Below are 17,360 nucleotides of genomic sequence, written 5' to 3'. Positions count from 1 at the left end.
CGCCGTAAAGAGAGAGAGAGATAATATTGCGCGGTGATCGAACGTTATAAGCGTCCGTTAATGGCGATATAGCCGCCTGGCGCGTGTTAATGAGAACGATTCAACCCCCTCGCGCGCGCGCACACACACACACACACACACACTGCAGAATAGCCAACCCGCCAAGTGATCGAATCCCCGCTTCAAGGTCAAGGTCGACGGCGTGGCGACACATATACATACACATAAACACACGCACACGCGCACACAAGCCGTAAACCCCGTGTGTGGATGCCTCTCTCCCTACAGCCGACCGTACGCGGAAATTTACCGAACGAAGCCGATATCCCTTTCTCCGGGCAAACGAACGGAAGTGCTAAGCCAGGTATCGAGATTACGCTACTCGCTGGTGTGCATGTGTGTGGACGCGCTGCGCCGCTGCAGATCGATCCGCTCGTGAGATGCTCGTGAACACTGCATATACGCGTACGCCGCACAATCGAGTCGAGAGTGTTTGTGGGTAAGTGGTACGTAGTATACGTATAATTTACTGCAGAGATAATGAAAAAAAAAAAAAAAAATACACCAGACACAATATATTCCGACGCAAAGTCCTCGGAATTATCTAAAGGCATGCGTCTCTAGTACAGCTACACCTCTCACCAGTCAGATATATCCTCGTGTACGTGTGATGCAAAAGGTTAAAAAATCCGCCCGCCACATCCCAGCGAGAATGAGTTTAATGAAGCTTCGATTGTCAGACGAGTAGGATGCTCGATTGAGTGAGCGAGTGTAAAGCAAGCAGATTTCTGGTTGCCAGAAGCCCAAATGAATGATCGAATGTAGGCGACGCGTGTCGCGCGCGGAGAAGAGATGAAAAAAGAGTGGAACAAGTGGCTAGCACGAAATATATATCTCACTGAGTCTGATCCATTATGCCCAAACGTGTGTGTGTGTGTATAGTAAGTAATGTAGTATAATATAGACTGACATAATACATGACACTCCGCTATTTGATGATGATCTAATGGAAGCTTTTGTCAAAACTTACTGAATCTTCTCAAGAAATTGCTGCTCGCGTCCTCGGCGTGCTTGCGGTGGTGCGCGCTCGAGGAGGAGTAGGCGTCGCTCCTAGACCTCGAGGTCGACGCGGAGTCGGCGGGGCCGGCGGGGCCGGCAGCGAGCAGCGCCTGAGCGCCGGCCGCCTCGTTGGGCGAGTCCTTCTGATACTTAATGTTGGGCACCGAGAGCAGCCTGCCCTCGGCGCGTTTGGCCTCGGCCCGCTTGGCCTGCAAGCTCTTGACCACCCGCTTGAAGCGCATCGGCGGCTTGATCGGCGCTGCGGCGGCTGCTGCTGCTGCTGCTGCTGTTGCTGCGGCGGCGGCCGCGGCCTCGCTATTCAGCGCCAGATTCGTCGGCCGGTGCAGCTGGTCCTGCTGCTCCTCGCTGCGAGACCTGCCGGCCGTCAGACAGGTCGCGGCGTCGTTGCTCGTCGCGCGACGCAGGAAGTCCGAGGCTCGGCTGCCCACTTCCGGCACCCGGTCGTTCGCCGGTTCGCGCGCTTCGGGCGACTGCGGCGACTCTAGCTCTATGCTTTGCACTGGGGACAACGTCCTTGTGTTATCACTCGACGATTTCTGTTGCTGCTGCTGCTGCTGCTGCTGCTGCTGCTGCTGGCTGCCGACGCTGTTGTTGGCGGCGATGTGCAGGCTGGCATGCTAGAGCACAGGGAGTTGCGGTCGGGTCAGCCTTTTGTTGCCTACGTATGTCGAGCTGTTTCTCCGTTGCTTTTTTAATCAGTGGTTCGGTGGGGTGGCGGGTCACACTGGGTTACCGGGGCTCGGTTAGATCTCTTTTCTCTTTTTCAACAAAAGCGGAAAACAACAGGCGAATTCGGTTTTAGTCTGGCGGAGGGTTACTATATTATGCGGTGGTGGTGGTGGTGGTGGTGATGGTATACGTTGGCCGACATCGGTACCTCCCTTTGCTCGATTCGGGGGTGCGGGCTGGGTGTGGGGTTGAAAATAATACAGATAGACAGAGAGAGAGAGAGAGAGAGAGAGAGAGAGAGAGACTCGGAAATTTGCAAGAGAAACCTGGTGAGAACGTTCCCCGCGAGGCTTCGCAGCTCTTGTACGAGTCTTGAATCCTCGATTATGAATGCGACAGAGGCTCGCGGGGGAAACTTTTTCACCAGGTTCTTTCGCTGACTTGCCAAGCTTGAGAAGAGCTGGAAACAGGGAGGGAGCGGCGAGAATTCAGAACAAAAAGAATGCAAGAGCTAGAGCTAGAGGGGGAGGAGAAAAACCTCGCGAGGCTGCGAAAATTGCTCTAAATGCAACGGACGGCACAAGTAGAACGTAAAAGAAAGAGCGGGATGGAGCGCGAGGGGGGAACAAAGGGGAGAGACAAAAGATAGCCAAACCGAAAAGTAACACAACCCAAACGGGGAGAGAGAGAGAGAGAGAGAGAGAGAGAGAGAGAGAGAGAGAGAGAGAGAGAGAGAGAGACAGGGAGTAAAATTAACAAACTTAAAAGCAGAAACAAAACAAAAAAAAACACAAGTACCGCATCTTGGGAGGTGGACGTCGGCGTGGTCGCCTTACTCTTGAGCTCGGCCTTGCTTTGCTGTCGCTTCAGCTTGAAGCTCTTCCATCCAAAGCCTCCACCGCCTCCGCCGCTACCTCCGCCGTCCTTCTCCTCGGCTACTTGCTGCTGTTGCTGCAGAAGAATCTCACGCCGTCATTTCTCTCTTCCCGCTAATTCTTCCCCCTTTTTCATTTTTCCCGCTTACGCATCGGAGCCAGGGCGACTCGGCTCTCGCTCTGTTGTGATTTCGGGATATCGCGCGATCGATCATGGGGAGTGTGTGTGTGTGTGTGCGCGCGCGTGTGTGTGGTGTGTGTGTGTGAAAGATAGAGAAGGGGCGGGAAACGCGCGAGCGCCTGTTCGTTATTTTTTATCCTCCACGACTATATACGCGATTACCTAATCTCGAGCCGAAATCCCTGCGGCCGTTCGGCACTGGCTCTATCTCGCCCTGCAGTCGGCGCGGAGTGTACGTATGAGTGTGTACCTTTCGGGGCGCTAACCTACTTTCGCGCGCTACTCTCACCCACTCGCAGCTCTCCGCCAGCCTGTATCGGCCAGATCTGTGCGCCGGGCTACTCGTAAATTTAAAGACTCTCTCGTCCAGCGACGCATCGCAATCAACGGAAGATCATTCCTTTGCTGTACGACTACGTACACACGCTTCCCTCCTATTTGTTCCTTTCTTTTTTACTGCGCAAGACTTATCGGGCAGCGCCATCGAGCTGATGTTTGAAATTTGGAAAAAGAGAGAGACACTGCCAGGGGATGGTGGGGAGGGGGCTCGTTTTACGAGGATCCGAGTTAATTGCACGTTTGATCTTATCCGTAAAAGCGATCCACGCAATTTGTAGACCGTTCGCGATTCTCGCTTGCGTCTGATCTACGGAGAAGAAGTCGGTTAGTACAAGTTTTATCTGGATACGGTTATGCGTGTGTGTGTGAGTGTGTGTGAGAGAGAGAGAGAGAGAGGAGAGAGTTTTACGTGTGATCCGCGTGTGGTCAAAAGATTACGTGTGTCGTACATGTCATCTCCATCAAAGAGGGTGGCAGAGAGTAGGAAGAGAGCTTGAATTTCAGGTAGTTTGGCGCTTATCAACCATCGGAGATTAATTCTCAAAAAGTGAGCAAACTCATTCTTGCCGATGATAATTACTCGAGAATCTCACACGCTCCAAGACGCTGAGAGCTTGACGAGTCCCCAACTCGGGAATCTCTCGATGCAATTCACATTCAATTTCTCCATCGAAATGACAAACGCCAACGACGTCGAGCGATTCCTGGGAGAATTGCGACATTGTTTACGTAAATCGTAGCACTCAAAAACAAAAAGAATTGCCTGCATCCAGCCGATATGCGCACTGGCATTGAAATTGAAGTGTCATTTTTCCAGCTTCTCTCTCCGCAAGCAACAATCCAATCGACAATCTTTTTATTTCTTATGTATTCCGCGCATCGACTTGATATCCTATAATATATAGATCTATAATACAGAAAGTCATCGCAAATGCGAGGCCACTTGTCACTTCCCAAAAGCTTTCTTCCCTCGTTAAAGAAGCTAACGACAGACTTTCCAGCCACAACGTGAGATTCGATCAAATGCCCCTACACTCGAAAGTCTATACTTTATGGCCTAAGATGCTCATAGAAATCATCAACACACCACCGAGTTATTTCCTCTAGGCTCCGACGAGACTTTAAGGCGATTATATAATATATTATGCTTTTTTCTACAACACAGAGGGTGGCTACTGTAAATTTAACACTTCAACTCGCGTGCTTACTCTTTGTTCTAACAGCGATCGCGCATGATAAACAATTTGACTTCACGCGAGCAGACCGTAAAGGATTATCGATTTCAGCAATTCACGATGAAGTTTTATTCACTCGAAAAAATTTGTCACGATTTCAATAATTACACTTGAACAGATAAAAGCATTCGCGTTGATCTTATCAGCGATAATCGTTTAATCGGAAAAATAAAGCCTCCGTTTATCGAATATTTCGCATATATTTTGACTATCGGAGCGTGTATTTATTGTTCCCGCGTACGTTTGCAGTTTAAACGGCATACACTTGACTCTTTGTCAAATATTATCATGGCTGAGGATTTAATTCATATTTATTTATAGAAATCAGAAAATATTTTCGCACGTGAGAATTAATCGATGCCATGTTGCCGGGCTCGACTGTGCGAGAAAGCAAAAATATTTTGAGATATCGAGCTCCGTGGCCGTAGCAAAAAAATCTTAATAAACTAGCATCAGCAGTAACATCAAGAATTGTCCAGAATAATGCGAACACGATCACTGAAACGCACGATGCGCATGCAGAACTAGAAAAAAAAAACACACACACATCAACATGCAACATACGGCATATAGAAGGGTATAAACAACTCTGGGTCGGAATATAACGCAGCTTTTCAAGTCTATCCAGATGGAATCGGGCATAACGTTTTTCAACAAACGAACAACATACAGTAAGTTAAACAACGACAAGCCAAATTCCAGGTAAAAGCATATAACTCGTGCATAGCTGCTAAAATCATTCCCTGATACTATCTCCCGTTACCATTGTCGTTGTTCTCGGCGTCATTCGTATTCCTCTAAATTTCGAGCGACATGCGATGAAAATACGAATTATAGTAATCATAACTTTAACTTTTTCAATATTTTATTATTAACATTAAAATGAACAAGGTCGCAAAATAAATCTCAAACAGTTTGATGAACAAATTTCAAGAAGGCCGTACACATGTATTTTATTTTTATGCATATGTTTTGTGTTCTATAATTTTGGTCTGACAAATAATATCATCTCATTTTCATCGACACCTTTCAAACGCAACGCGAGGATATTGCGTATTTAGAAGAATGTAAGGCAAATCATGAAAAAATATGTAGCAGCTTTTTCTTACACATGTACACTCTGTCACGGCATTAGGACGGTGAGGTATTCATGTTAATATGGGCATGCACCGATATAGGGATATGAGCAAAATTAAATATCTAGAGCCAATCTCATCGAACGTTGGAGATATGTGTAAAAAAATAATAAAGTAAAAAGCAGCCAATCGTATCCTGACGTTCACAGATGGATGCACACAGAAGGATAACTATTCGAAGCGACGACAAATGATGCCCCGGTATGTGGGAAGGAGAAAAGATGGCAGCTATTTTTCGGATATTAAACATCGATTTTCGAAAAAGAGAAAGAAGAAAGGGAGTAAAAGGTCAGCCACTAATGGCTGACTGCTGTATGCGCATCTATGATCTGAAAGTCGTTGCAAATGAGCACTTCTTATCTATTCGCGTTGTATTGAAAAATTATTTTGAAAGTAGCTGCCACCTCTTGTTCCATCGATAAGTCACAGTCACGTCAAGTTCGTCCTCAGCTGATAAACACACTACCTTCTAGGAATGCCTAATTCAACATTATTGTTCATCACTACTCTTCCTCCAGTGCACTTTATACGAGCAGAGTGAACATGGCCAGACTTATTTTTACGATGCACTGTTCAATTATCCATCATTTTATCAAAAAAAGAGGGACAAATTTCGTCTTTTTTGTTCGCGGCCGTGTAAATCAATAGTGAACAAAGTATTGACTCTTTCGATTGATTTTTCTTGTTTCTGTTATTCGACATAAAAAGTGCAATCCATTCGATTCTTGTATTCGAAAACATGTACATAGAAAAAATACCCGGAACGATTGAGATTTTTTAGAGAGGCGAAAAAACGGAGAGAAATAGAAAAAGAGAGCGGCTACGTACGAAAAATGAGTTTTCTCGGACTCGGATGCAAATTAAAGACTCAGCGCAGAGACACCGAATAACGATTAGTATGAAAAATACTGCACAATGTTCTATGTAGATCACAACGACTCCGCTTTCCAATACCTCACACCAATTTTCAGAGTAGAAACAGAAACACAATAGAAAAAAGCACACGTTTCACAATTAAAGAAAAACACAAGTATAGTAAGACGAAATATTTCACGTATACAAATGTCGACTAAATCTAAACCATGTACCATGCAGCGTACGATGTATTATTTATCTCGTTTATATAACAACGTTAATTTCATCGAAACAAGTCCCGAATTTCCGACCAATATTCTCAGTTATAGCATGTAAAACACTCCTGACCGTATAAGAGAGGGATAAGGAAAATGACAAGATTGACCCGCAGTTGCCAATGACGTTCCATACTCGAATTTCGAAGCAATAAATTCATGCTCTCAATATTTGTCACTTTTGTTCAGCAAATGGATGGCACTTCTTTTAAACGTACGCTTTATACAAAAAACTACTTTCCTATTCCTTATTCATAGCTATTCTCAGGAAAGTCAAAGAGATTTGAGTTTACGTTTTCGTCTGCTTTCTCAACAGTCTCTACGAATGACACAGTTATTTTCTCTTCTGCAACAATTCTACAGCGATCTCAGAACTTTGAATTCTTTCCGTACACTCGAAAGAGCACGCTTCTTTTTCTCTTAATTGTGCACTTTTTTCGTATTCGAGCGGCTTGATTATGTATGTACACATATCCATGGTAATGGAACTTTGCCTATAAAATCTATTCTATTCTGTATATATGTATAAGGTGTATCAATTATACATAAATAAACGGAACAAAAACGATAAAATATCGTGAAAGCAAAATAGCATGATTTCTCTGGAAAGATATATACTCTCAAGTTATAGTACAAGAAACTAATAGGAGTCAGCTGATGGGAGCATCGAAATAATGTCGTCTCACATTTATTCTAAAACAAAACTAATCGTCTCCTGCATTTTAAGGCGTTTTGCTATTGTTTCTCCCGTTTGCGTTTCATGTATTGTCGAACTCTGTCGCATATAGGTATATGTACACATGAGTATATAAGAATGAATATAAACTCTGACTATTTATACATATATGTATCGTCATAACGTATCGTCTGCCACTCATGCCGCATTCTTTTACTCTTATTTTGTCATATTTTTTGTACTTCTGTTTTATTCATCTTGCACACATTATTTCATAAAAGTAAAAAAATTACTTTGGCCTTTTATCGTATAAAAATGGCGATATGGGGTGTGTATCACAAAGGGGTCGTGGGGGGTGGTAGTGTGTTGGTGAGGGTGCGAGGTTAGGTTACATCAATGCGCTCAGCCTCGGTTGGGCTAACTATTAAAATAGCATTTGAATAATCGACGGGGGTGTCGTACAGGGGGAAAGGAGTACGGGTTCGTGTGTATCGATCATTTGATAAGGTATGTCATTTTGTACGAGAGAAGGGGTTATTTGGACCGTTAAGCCGACGCCGAAGGATTTTTTCTCGGCTTCTGGTTTACAGCGGGGGACTGCTCGTCGAGGCAAAAGTGGCCTTTACCTCCTGCAATTTCGCGATATATCGATGCGGCGTATAAAATATATGTGATTCCGAACTTTTATCGCACGGAAAATTAAGCGAAATTTCATAAAGGTAATTTATTGCCGGAAAGTATTGATTTTGAATTTTGTTGAAGTTTGTTTTTTTTCTCTCTCGGCGAAAGTAGGTCAGAACTATTTGGTATAGAGGAGAAGGAGTTTTTTACACACACACACACACAGTCCCACTCGCGCTTCGATCTGAATGAGCCGATTCTTTGTCAACGCGCAAGTTCATGCGAGAGCGCGCTGATTCGAGCTTCTCTAAAAGCTCTCGAGACGACCTTCATTGAACGGCACTGCGTGGCCACGTTGAAAGAGCGTTTTTCTAATTAAAAACTTTCGGCACTTCAAAGTGAGATACAGCGTCAAAGAGACATAATTAACATTTTAATGCAAACTCTCCGCGGCTCTGGTTGCAGGAGATTGCGTTTAATATTCGACGAGGCGGCGAATCATCAAGAACGCACTGAGAGCGCGAATTAAAATAAACAGGAAAAATGTGCAAATATAGCGAAATGTAGGCGAGCGCGGGGCCGGCATTAAAAGAGCACAGAGCGGCCAGATTGTCTGAAGATTAAACACGAAAAGCCCATACGCGCCGAGAAGAAGAGTCGTCATTACAGCGGGATGAGCAAGCAAACGCGCGGAGCTCAATGCTTGGAGCGATAGCCACGGTTAATTAAAAAAATGCCGCGTCTGCAACGAGGCTAGCGCGATCCTTTGATCTCTTTTTATTTCTGATGAGAGCGAAAATGCGACTTATTAACGCTTCGAATTACGCGGGGGAAAAGCCACCTTCCACGATCGTGCATTCTCCGAGACAGGCCAATGAAGCATCAAAATCATAATATTTACAACAAGTGCGGGGGCAGAGTTTCTTCTCCGCAAAAGTATGAAACAAAAAGAAACTGGAGCGCCAGCTAAAATCAAAGTTTATCAGAGTAAAGTTTCGTGCTAAACTACGGGATTAGTGTTGAGTTGACGCGGAAAGAGTGTGTATGGGGCCATTAGTTGCAGTGGCCAGTGTGGTAACGGCCCGTTATTTATATAATAATATATAAATCATCGTACGCGGGCATTGGGCTTGCGAGCATCGAGAGGAAACTGTAACTACTGTGAGAGAAGAGAGACGTCGCTCGGGGGATGGCTGCGCGCTAGAGTAAACTGTACATCAGGCCGTGTATTCCGTACTGTGCGAGTACGAGAAAAAGTAGTGGCAGTAGTAACAGTAGCAGTGGTGGTGGTGCTGCTGGTGATGGTGATGTAGGGAGAGAAAGAGAGACAGAAAAAGGGTCGTCGCGCAGTCGTCGGGAAAAAGGCCGGGGGACGTGTTGGGTGACATGGAGACAGAAAAAACGGCAAAGGGGGTCATTCGAGATGTATAGAGATTATACAGAAGGAGCTGCGCGCGCGCGTGTGTGTGTGTGTGTGTGGGTGGGTGGGTGTGGTGTAGTGCGCGGAGCCTTCTTTTTCCGCAGTGTTGGCGTGTGTGTGTGTGTGTGTCAAAGTGTGAGCGAGATAGAGATAGATATAGACTGAGTAAGAAGAGAGAAGAGAGACAGTGGAGGCATTTTACCTGATCTATGCTCGGACTCCTGGCCTTGTCGTCGGCGTCGCGCTTCGCGGCTGCGTCCTCTTGGCGCTTGGGGCTGCGGAGCGCGCGCTGGGGGTCGCCACTGCCCCCGAGGTCCGACGTGCACATCACCAGCAGCGAGACCTTCTGCACGATGTCGACCACCACGAGGCCCGTGTCGTTGCCGTAGGCCAGTCTTTTGTAGTGCAGTACAGCAGAGCGTAAGAGCGTTGTATAGCGAGTTTTTTCTTTTCTTAATTTTTTAGGCTTTATTTAATTTTTCGAGTTATAGGATGAAACTTATATAAGCTCTAGTCGTTGTTCCCAGTTTTGAGGGGAAAAAAGCGCAGAGCCTCTTTGTTCCCCGACATCCAGCGCGACGAAAGCTCGATCTTCGAGTATATACATTTCGCCAAAACAATGAATTTTTCGAAACGCGGAGGCTTTCACGCTCGCGCTGAAAACAAAAAGCGCGAAAGCTTTCCGAGGGATGAATGCAGGAGAGAATGTTTAAAAAAACTCTCGTCCGAAAACAAATGCCCGGCTCCCGCACTTTCCGTTCTTCCAGTTTAAAATTCAATCAACGAAATAAAACTCTCTCTCTCTCTCTCTCTCTCTCTCGTTGCCGTATATTAAGCTCTTAAACTCGTTACACGCATCGAGCTTCAACGGATTCACGAGCTCGCGGTAATTTGTACGGCCCTTCGTTTAAATTTGACTGACTGGACAGCAGCGAAGGAATAAACAAACTCCAGCCGCATCGAGCGATGGCGAAGAAAGCGGAGAGGATAATAACCGTATGTAGGCAATAAGGACGGTGCAGCGACGTGTACTCACAGTCCGTAGGACGAGTTCAAGCTGAGGGCGGTGATGCTCTCGGGAAGCTCGCCGTTGGGTCCGTGGGTGAGGCAGACGAGGGTCGCCTGGAAGCCGGCGGCGCGCTTCTGCAGGCCGGTCTTCACCTTGAGCGGCTGGTTCTTCTCGAAGTTCGCCTCGGGATCGTCGCTCGTGTTGGAGAAGTCGAAGTCGGGCGAGCGCTCGGTGTCCTTCGACGGGTCGGCCAGCATTACCTTCAGCGTCTGGAGAGCGGTTATCGAGTTAATAGAGTAGAATGCTCGGCGCCGCCGAGTTTCCTAATTGACAAAGCGATCGTCGCCTTCTTCGCCGCGCGCAAACTTCGATGGCACTTTTTTCAGCGGGTCATAATTTCCTCCTTTTAATGCAATTTTCGAATAAATCTTCGAATAAAGGCTCGCAGTCGAATGACAGACGAATAAAACGTTTCGCCTGCATTGGATCAATCGAGGCTCGCATTCGTGCGCACTATAGAGGTACGAGCAAGTCGGCGAAAATCCGAGTCGTCGCGTAGCTGGGGAGGAAGACAGATAGCTCGGCTGGCTGCTCGAAAAGGGGGGACAGCGCGACGGAATGGCGAAATAGGGAAGCTTTTCTGGGTGGAAAATCGTAAACCGCGCGATAACTCGATTTTACGCTCCGTCGCAGCGGAGTTGGAGTCGTTATTAGAAAATATCGAAAGTCGCGAGGTGCGACGTACTGACCACTACTTCGGACATGCTCTCGACTTTCTTGAACTTGAAGAGCACGACGTGCCTGCCGGCCCCGACGATCGCGAGCTTGCGGCTCTCGGGGCAGAGGAATATCAGCTGGATCGCCAGGGGATCCTCGTCGTTGTCCAGGCTGCGCGTCCGGCTCTTCTCGAACAGCTTGGCCGTCTTGAGCTTGTAGAGCACCTGCAGCGTGCCGGCCGAGGCGTCCCAGAACTTAATGCTGCCGTCGGCGTGCCTGTGCGGAGAGAGGTGCGAAATGTTCACTGTTATCAATTAACCAATCAATGAATTCGCCCGGAGGCATTTTCGATCTTCGGATAATTGGCTCGGCCCGATGGGGAAAAAGGAGCCGGAGCTCTTAAGCAAAGCCGGGCGAATAAAAGAGATCGAGTTAGGAGAATCAATAGGCTGGCCGTAGCTCACCCCGTGAGAATGATCTCGTTGTAGCCGCTGGAGTTGGGGCTCCACTCGCCACCGCTGACCGGCCACTCCTTCTCGCTGAAGCCCGTCTTCTTCTGGCTCTTGGAGCCGACCGAGTAGAAGGCCGGCACGAGATCGCCCGGGCAGTCGGCGAAGTAGGCGCAGCAGGTGACCGGCGACTCGTGCAGGTCCATGGGGTAGGGATTCTCGAAGCAGGGGAAGCCCGAGGTCAGCAGGTCGATCACCACGAGGTCGTTCTGCAGCAGCACCACCACCGCGTACGGGTCCTGGAAGTCTGCGCCAGTCCGGCCGCGCAAGCCCAATGAAACCCTTGATCGCATTGGATCCCTCCTGGCCACGGGAGTTACGTACGCTACGCCGACGCGTTCGCGGTATTCAAATCGGTCAGAGCAATGAATATTCCAACGCGATTTCGGCGGAAGCCCGTGGGTATACCCTTTGTCTTGGAGGCGCGAGTCGGAGAAGCCAAATTTTCGAATTTAAAATTTTACGAGGTTCATCCCGTGCGATTTGCTGACTTTTTGAGAATCTGCTGGCTCTATTTGCTGGCTCTATCTCCGCAGCGAATTTAATGCGAGCTTGTTTAATTGCGTACTCTGGCGCACTATATAGCCGCGCGCACATTGTCGGAAATCGTTAAACTAGCAACCGGGCTGGATAATATCGCGCAGGCGCGTGAATTTCCGCGGCTTTATTTATGCGTTGCATTCGACTGTAGTAGCCCGGGTTGTTCCCAAAATATGCTCTCCTGCAATAATACGCCCTTTTCGGTCGATTGGCCGAGGAAGAGAGACAGAGAGGCGCCTCGAAATTTCCCTACGACTACGAGCGTGCACGTCTGTCGGGGAGGGGGTTGACACCTTTGCACATACCGCTGGTCCAGGGGCTGTCGCAGAGCGTGATAAAGTCAACAACGTTGTGCTCCATTTCCAAAACCGTCGTCGTCTTGCCCTGGATGACGGTGATGCTGGGCGTTCTGCCGGTCGTGTCGTAAGCCAATCCTCCGGAAAATATCACGTACGCCTCCCTGCAAGTGACAGCAAGTTCAGGCCGGCGCTTTTCCGCTTTTCCGCTTTTCCTTGTAATATACACGAGTGGTGCTCGTCGACGACTCGCGCCGCGCGCGAACGATGTGCTCTCGAGCGAGCCTCTCGGCTAGGGGGAAGCCAACTTTATTCGGCTTTGAACTTTTCCTCGATTTTATGCATTCTTTTGCGCGCGGGTCGTGAGAAATTCGAGATTAAATCATTTCCTAGCGTACTTTTATTCACGATTTCCTCCATCTCTGTCGCGACTCTCCGGCTTGATTTTCTGTATAATCATAACAAACAGCACTTGTCGAAAAGCTTGGAAATCTCTCGTCCCGAAGTCGGAGGGAGAGAGGCCCGGCTGAGCGTGAAATCGCCCCCCCCCCCCCCGCCCCACCCCGTGCCGCCAGGGCGGAATTCAAGCGTGAAACAATGCTCGCGAACAAAAAGTCTTTGTGCTGACTCGCGAAACGAACGCTCCAAGTTCATCGCGGCCGTAGAGCTTTTTAAAGAGGCGCATCCGTCATGGCGGCCTCTGCGGGATTGAGCGAGCGATTCATCTTATTTTATTTCTTCGCGAATCTTTTGCCGAGTTTGCGTTTCATAGCTCCTGCTCTCGTCTCGAGTGCCTTCGCTTCGAAAATTGCTTTCTCGCAGCTCCTGGCCAAAACAGGCTCTAGAGCCGAGAGCTTGCGCATTACCCCAGCCGATAATCGCGAGAGCTTTGCAACAGTTCGCCAAACGGGGGCGCCGGAGCACAGGCCACTTGATGCGCACGGCTGCGGCTCGGCTCGAGGCGATAAATAAAAATGAATTTTTCATCCGCAGTGCAAAAGGGCTGGTGCCGCCGAGACTTACCCCGATCGGGAGAGCTTCCACTCGACTTTCTGAATGGCTTTGCACGGCTCCGGCTTGCCGTCCTTCGTGTTTTTCGCTGTCGACGGAAAAATCCAAGTGAGTACGGGGAACAGGGCGAGAAAGAGAGCGAGAGGGAGTTTTGATCGGCTCGACTGCAGCTCTGAAAAATCCAATTCAGCCAAGGAGCCTGGTACAACGCACTTGCTCCCTCTCGCTCGCTCTCTCCGGGCCAAGCTGGCGGAGGAATAAGAAAATAAGAAAGGCGTAGATCAGCAGCAGTACTCACCGTGAGGATGCGTGACATTAATGGGCTTCGGCTGTCGAACGAGCCACGTGCTGAGGGAGCCGTCGGTGTGACTGCACATAAATTGCTTGCCTTCGTGGTGCCAAGATATTGACCTGAGCGGCTCGTCGCTCTGCCATCGAAACTCCGCGGCCTTGGTCTTCAGGTCCCAGATTACGATTTGGCCCGACTCGTAGCCTATCAGCATCTGCGCCCGAGGCGATAAATACTCAAGGCCCGTACTCGGTGCACACCCTAGCCGCATTACGGATGCGCGTTCTTTGCGCGGCCCGCTTTCGGGTCAGCGATTTCGATTTTTATATACCTATACTATACAGCCGTTCGTTGCGCATCGACGCACTTTGAAATTCGCTGATTATTCACTCCGGCTCTCGCGAACGCGCTCGAAAGATAGTCGAGATGATTCGGCATAGTCGGGGGCTACGAGCTTTCGCCTAGCTTGGGAGAGTTTCGCCGCGCGACGCTGCAGGCGAAAGATATGCCCAGGAGCGACACACGTGCCAGCTAATCCCGGAGCAAAGTTTGCCCCAGACGTTCAAAGCCAATAATAATCGATTTAAAAGCCTCGGCCTTATCCCTGAAAATCCCGAGTCGTACTACAAAGTACAAACCTCGAGATTGCTATACGAGACGTGCGCACATAATGGCTAACGCTGCCGCAATAGAAAGGCTTAAGATCCCGCGGACTGATGGGTTTTCCGATCGCGTCGTCCTCGTCGTCGTCGCGAGACCCAAACGAAAAGTGCGAGGAGCGCGATAAATCCCGATAAGAAGGCATTTTTTCGTATTGATAAACGATATTGCAGCGCTGGAATATCGGATTTCCCTAGCCCAAAATAAGAAGGGGGCCGAGACATCGCGTCGCGCGCATACGAAAAATAGATTAACGCAGGGACGGTGTAATTCGTTTCGTTGTATACTGATGCGCGCACGCGTCCTCCTCGAGTTTTTATTTAGCCGGGAAATTCGCGGACGCGTTGAAAAAGGTAAAATTCCATCGGATAAATGTTGTCGTTTTTCGTTTCCTCTATTTTTGTGACCCGGGAGCGCCCGGCGCTCCGTCTGCAGGAAGGAAACTAGTTTTCCAGCGGAAATGGCAATGAGAGAAAAAGAGACCGGACTGGAGGAAGTTTTAGTTGAAAAATTTAGCGCTGAAATGCCGTAGGTACATGCACTCGGCAAAAGACTTTGCATTAGTGAGCGCGCGCGCGCGCGCGCGCGTTCGAAGAATTTTTCAACAAAAAAATCCCCGTCAAGCTCGACAGCTTCTCAGCGGCTAGTACACGTCGCATCCCTGATACGCAACTTCTGGGTAACTCGCTTCGGCCCCGACTCCCAAGGGCCGCGTGTATAATGCAGGAATGACGTGTGCGGTTCATCGGAATTTACCGCAGCTATACCTATACTACGTTTCCCACGGCCGAAAAATCAATAGACACGCAGCGCACGCCATCGATTATCAGCGGCGGCAGAGGCGCGGGCATCCTCGGTATAGGAGAATAGTCCTGCTGTACGTACCTTGCTTAGGTCCAAGGGATTATCGCTCAGGTGCACGACCGGGCCTGGATGCGTCTTCCTCGAGCTGCCAACAGCCGCAACAAGATACATTCATTAGCCGCTCCGATGTATAATAGTCGCGTAGGCAAACAAAATGAAGCATTAATCACGGGCGAAGGCTGCAGGCCGTCTGATGTGGGCAAGTGTCCTCGGGCTACCGATGTACGCGCTAATTGCGCCTGCAGAATGTCCGACCCGTTATTCAAAACGTACCGAGCGCAATGCATCGGCAATAAAAAAAAAAGAGCCGAGGAGGTGCATCGCAACAAAGAGACGCGCGCGGCTTTGAGAGGGCCGTCGGCGAGCGTTCGCCCGTGAATTCGCGCACGTGTGCCCGCGGGGGCCGGGAGAGAGAAAATAACTCTGCGCGCGGTCTGTATTAGCCGCTGCGGCTCGTCGGATCATGACAGTTGATGGCGGCCAATCGAAATTTCGGAGGCGCAGTTATTTCGTCATTGGATCTCGTTATTCGAGGAAATCGCATTGCCGACGGGCCGTATTTTCAAAGACGTCGCGAGCCGAGCAATAAACGGACTAATCCAGAGAGCTCGGGATGCGCACCGCAGGCCAAGCGCGTTTCGCTCAATTTTATCACTCGGCTTTTGTCGTAGAGAGAGAGAGAGAGAGAGCCGTGTAAACGCGTGTATTCGTGTTCGGGAAAACGCACCCGAGCGCAGCCTCGGCTCGGCGGCTAACCATTGTCTTGGAACTTCTAATCGGCTTGGCCGAACAACGGGCTTTCTCGCCCCCCGCGTCGACTAGCTGAAGATAGCGCGCACAGAGAGCAAGAACGGCTGTTGTTCTGCGGCGAGCGAGTTTTTGAACTTTCCCGCGAGAAAAATGCAAACCGAACGGGATTTCCTGGTAATTCCACCGATAAACTCGCTTTGCCAGGGGTAGCTTCCGCTCCTTCTTTTTCTCCGCTTTGTTCGCCTCGCCGAGATAACGAGTCCTCTCGGGCCTTTTCTCTCGGCAATTGTTTTGCTCTTCTGTCCGGTGCGGCGATTGCTTCGTTCCCCGATCATACTTCACGCCGCTGCAGTCGAGTGAATAATAGAGGAGCCCCGCGTGTCAGGGATGATTTTCGTCGGGGCGGCCGGCCGAAAAGTAAATTGCTCCAGTCATTGCTTTGGAAGCATTCCGTTTGATAAGAAAAACGTCGATAACTCGTTACGCGCGCGTCAGTCGGGCTTGGGATTACAGTCTTTTGCCTCTGACGTTTGCCGAATCGAACGGTACAGGTGCGCGTTTGCCACACGTAACTCGCGCGTTGATTAATTACACGGCGCGTTTGCGTTTCTGCTTCTACGTGAAATTCGAGCCCTTCTCGCGGATAAAGGTGCGAGGCAGTCAGAAATAGCGCGAGCAAACGCGAAACTCGATTTGACGAAAGTTCAGGGACGCCCTCGAGGAGAGAAAGAAAGCCGTATACATATTTATCAAACAAGCTCGCCCGCGCGCGCGCGCGCGCGGAAAAAGACGCGAATTCGAATAATCAATCAATCTCGTCGACGCCCCTCGAAGCAGTCAGTCCATCGCTTTTCGCGCCGACTCTCGCTGCTGCGGAGAGCGACGGCGGCCAAAGTTTCGGGAGCTCAGAAACGAATGAACCCGATATTTCCAGGAGCCGTTCGCGGCGAGGCGACGAAAGTTCCTCGTGTACTCTACACCCGTTATTTTCTCACTTTCGTGGCGGTGTTTCCGCGAGCCGTTTCCTGAAATACGCGCGCTTGTTAGCGAGGATCGCTCTGAGCTGTCTTATTCAATTTCTGCTTCGATCCGCGGCTTTCGGCGGATCTCGGGACTCTGAGGCAGAAAGAGACAAGTCGCAGCTCCGACTTTTTAATAAAAGCAATGGAATGCAAGGGACGGAATTTAATTAAAAATTGTCCAATTAGAAACGCGCGTGCGGAATTAATGAAAATATTACGCACAACGAGCTGAATTTTTATTCGAGCGTGGCGCGTTCGAGCCCGGGCCTCCACTATGTGCCGCTCGATCTAGATCCAGCGCGCTAATAAGCCAAGTATCGAGATACAGATA

The 17,360-nt window shown here is 49.0% G+C and overlaps 1 protein-coding gene across 11 annotated transcripts in view; it reads right to left on the bottom strand.

Moving 5' to 3' along the window:
• The window catches only part of LOC100116393 (syntaxin-binding protein 5), a 55,136-nt gene that overhangs the window by 17,226 nt on the left and 20,550 nt on the right, over nt 1–17,360 (bottom strand). For 6 of the 11 annotated variants that reach the window (XM_031924591.2, XM_031924592.2, XM_032597585.1 and 3 more), the window contains exons 9-18: nt 15,279–15,342; nt 13,743–13,947; nt 13,457–13,532; nt 12,443–12,597; nt 11,553–11,844; nt 11,121–11,364; nt 10,399–10,640; nt 9,565–9,757; nt 2,548–2,700; nt 1,031–1,697 (exon numbers count right to left, since the gene is read on the bottom strand). In XM_031924591.2, the coding sequence (XP_031780451.1) occupies nt 1,031–1,697; nt 2,548–2,700; nt 9,565–9,757; nt 10,399–10,640; nt 11,121–11,364; nt 11,553–11,844; nt 12,443–12,597; nt 13,457–13,532; nt 13,743–13,947; nt 15,279–15,342 (2,291 nt within the window). Of the gene's footprint in view, nt 1–1,030; nt 1,698–2,547; nt 2,701–5,142; nt 5,177–9,564; nt 9,758–10,398; nt 10,641–11,120; nt 11,365–11,552; nt 11,845–12,442; nt 12,598–13,456; nt 13,533–13,742; nt 13,948–15,278; nt 15,343–17,360 lie in introns of all 11 variants that reach the window. The other 5 variants (XM_031924598.2, XM_031924600.2, XM_031924599.2 and 2 more) reach the window with 3 other exon arrangements.

Source organism: Nasonia vitripennis, chromosome 2 (genome assembly GCF_009193385.2).
Source record: "Nasonia vitripennis strain AsymCx chromosome 2, Nvit_psr_1.1, whole genome shotgun sequence".
Classification (NCBI taxonomy): domain Eukaryota; kingdom Metazoa; phylum Arthropoda; class Insecta; order Hymenoptera; family Pteromalidae; genus Nasonia; species Nasonia vitripennis.
The sequence above is the reverse complement of the archived record's forward strand: the minus strand, read 5'-3'. Positions and strand labels throughout refer to the sequence as shown.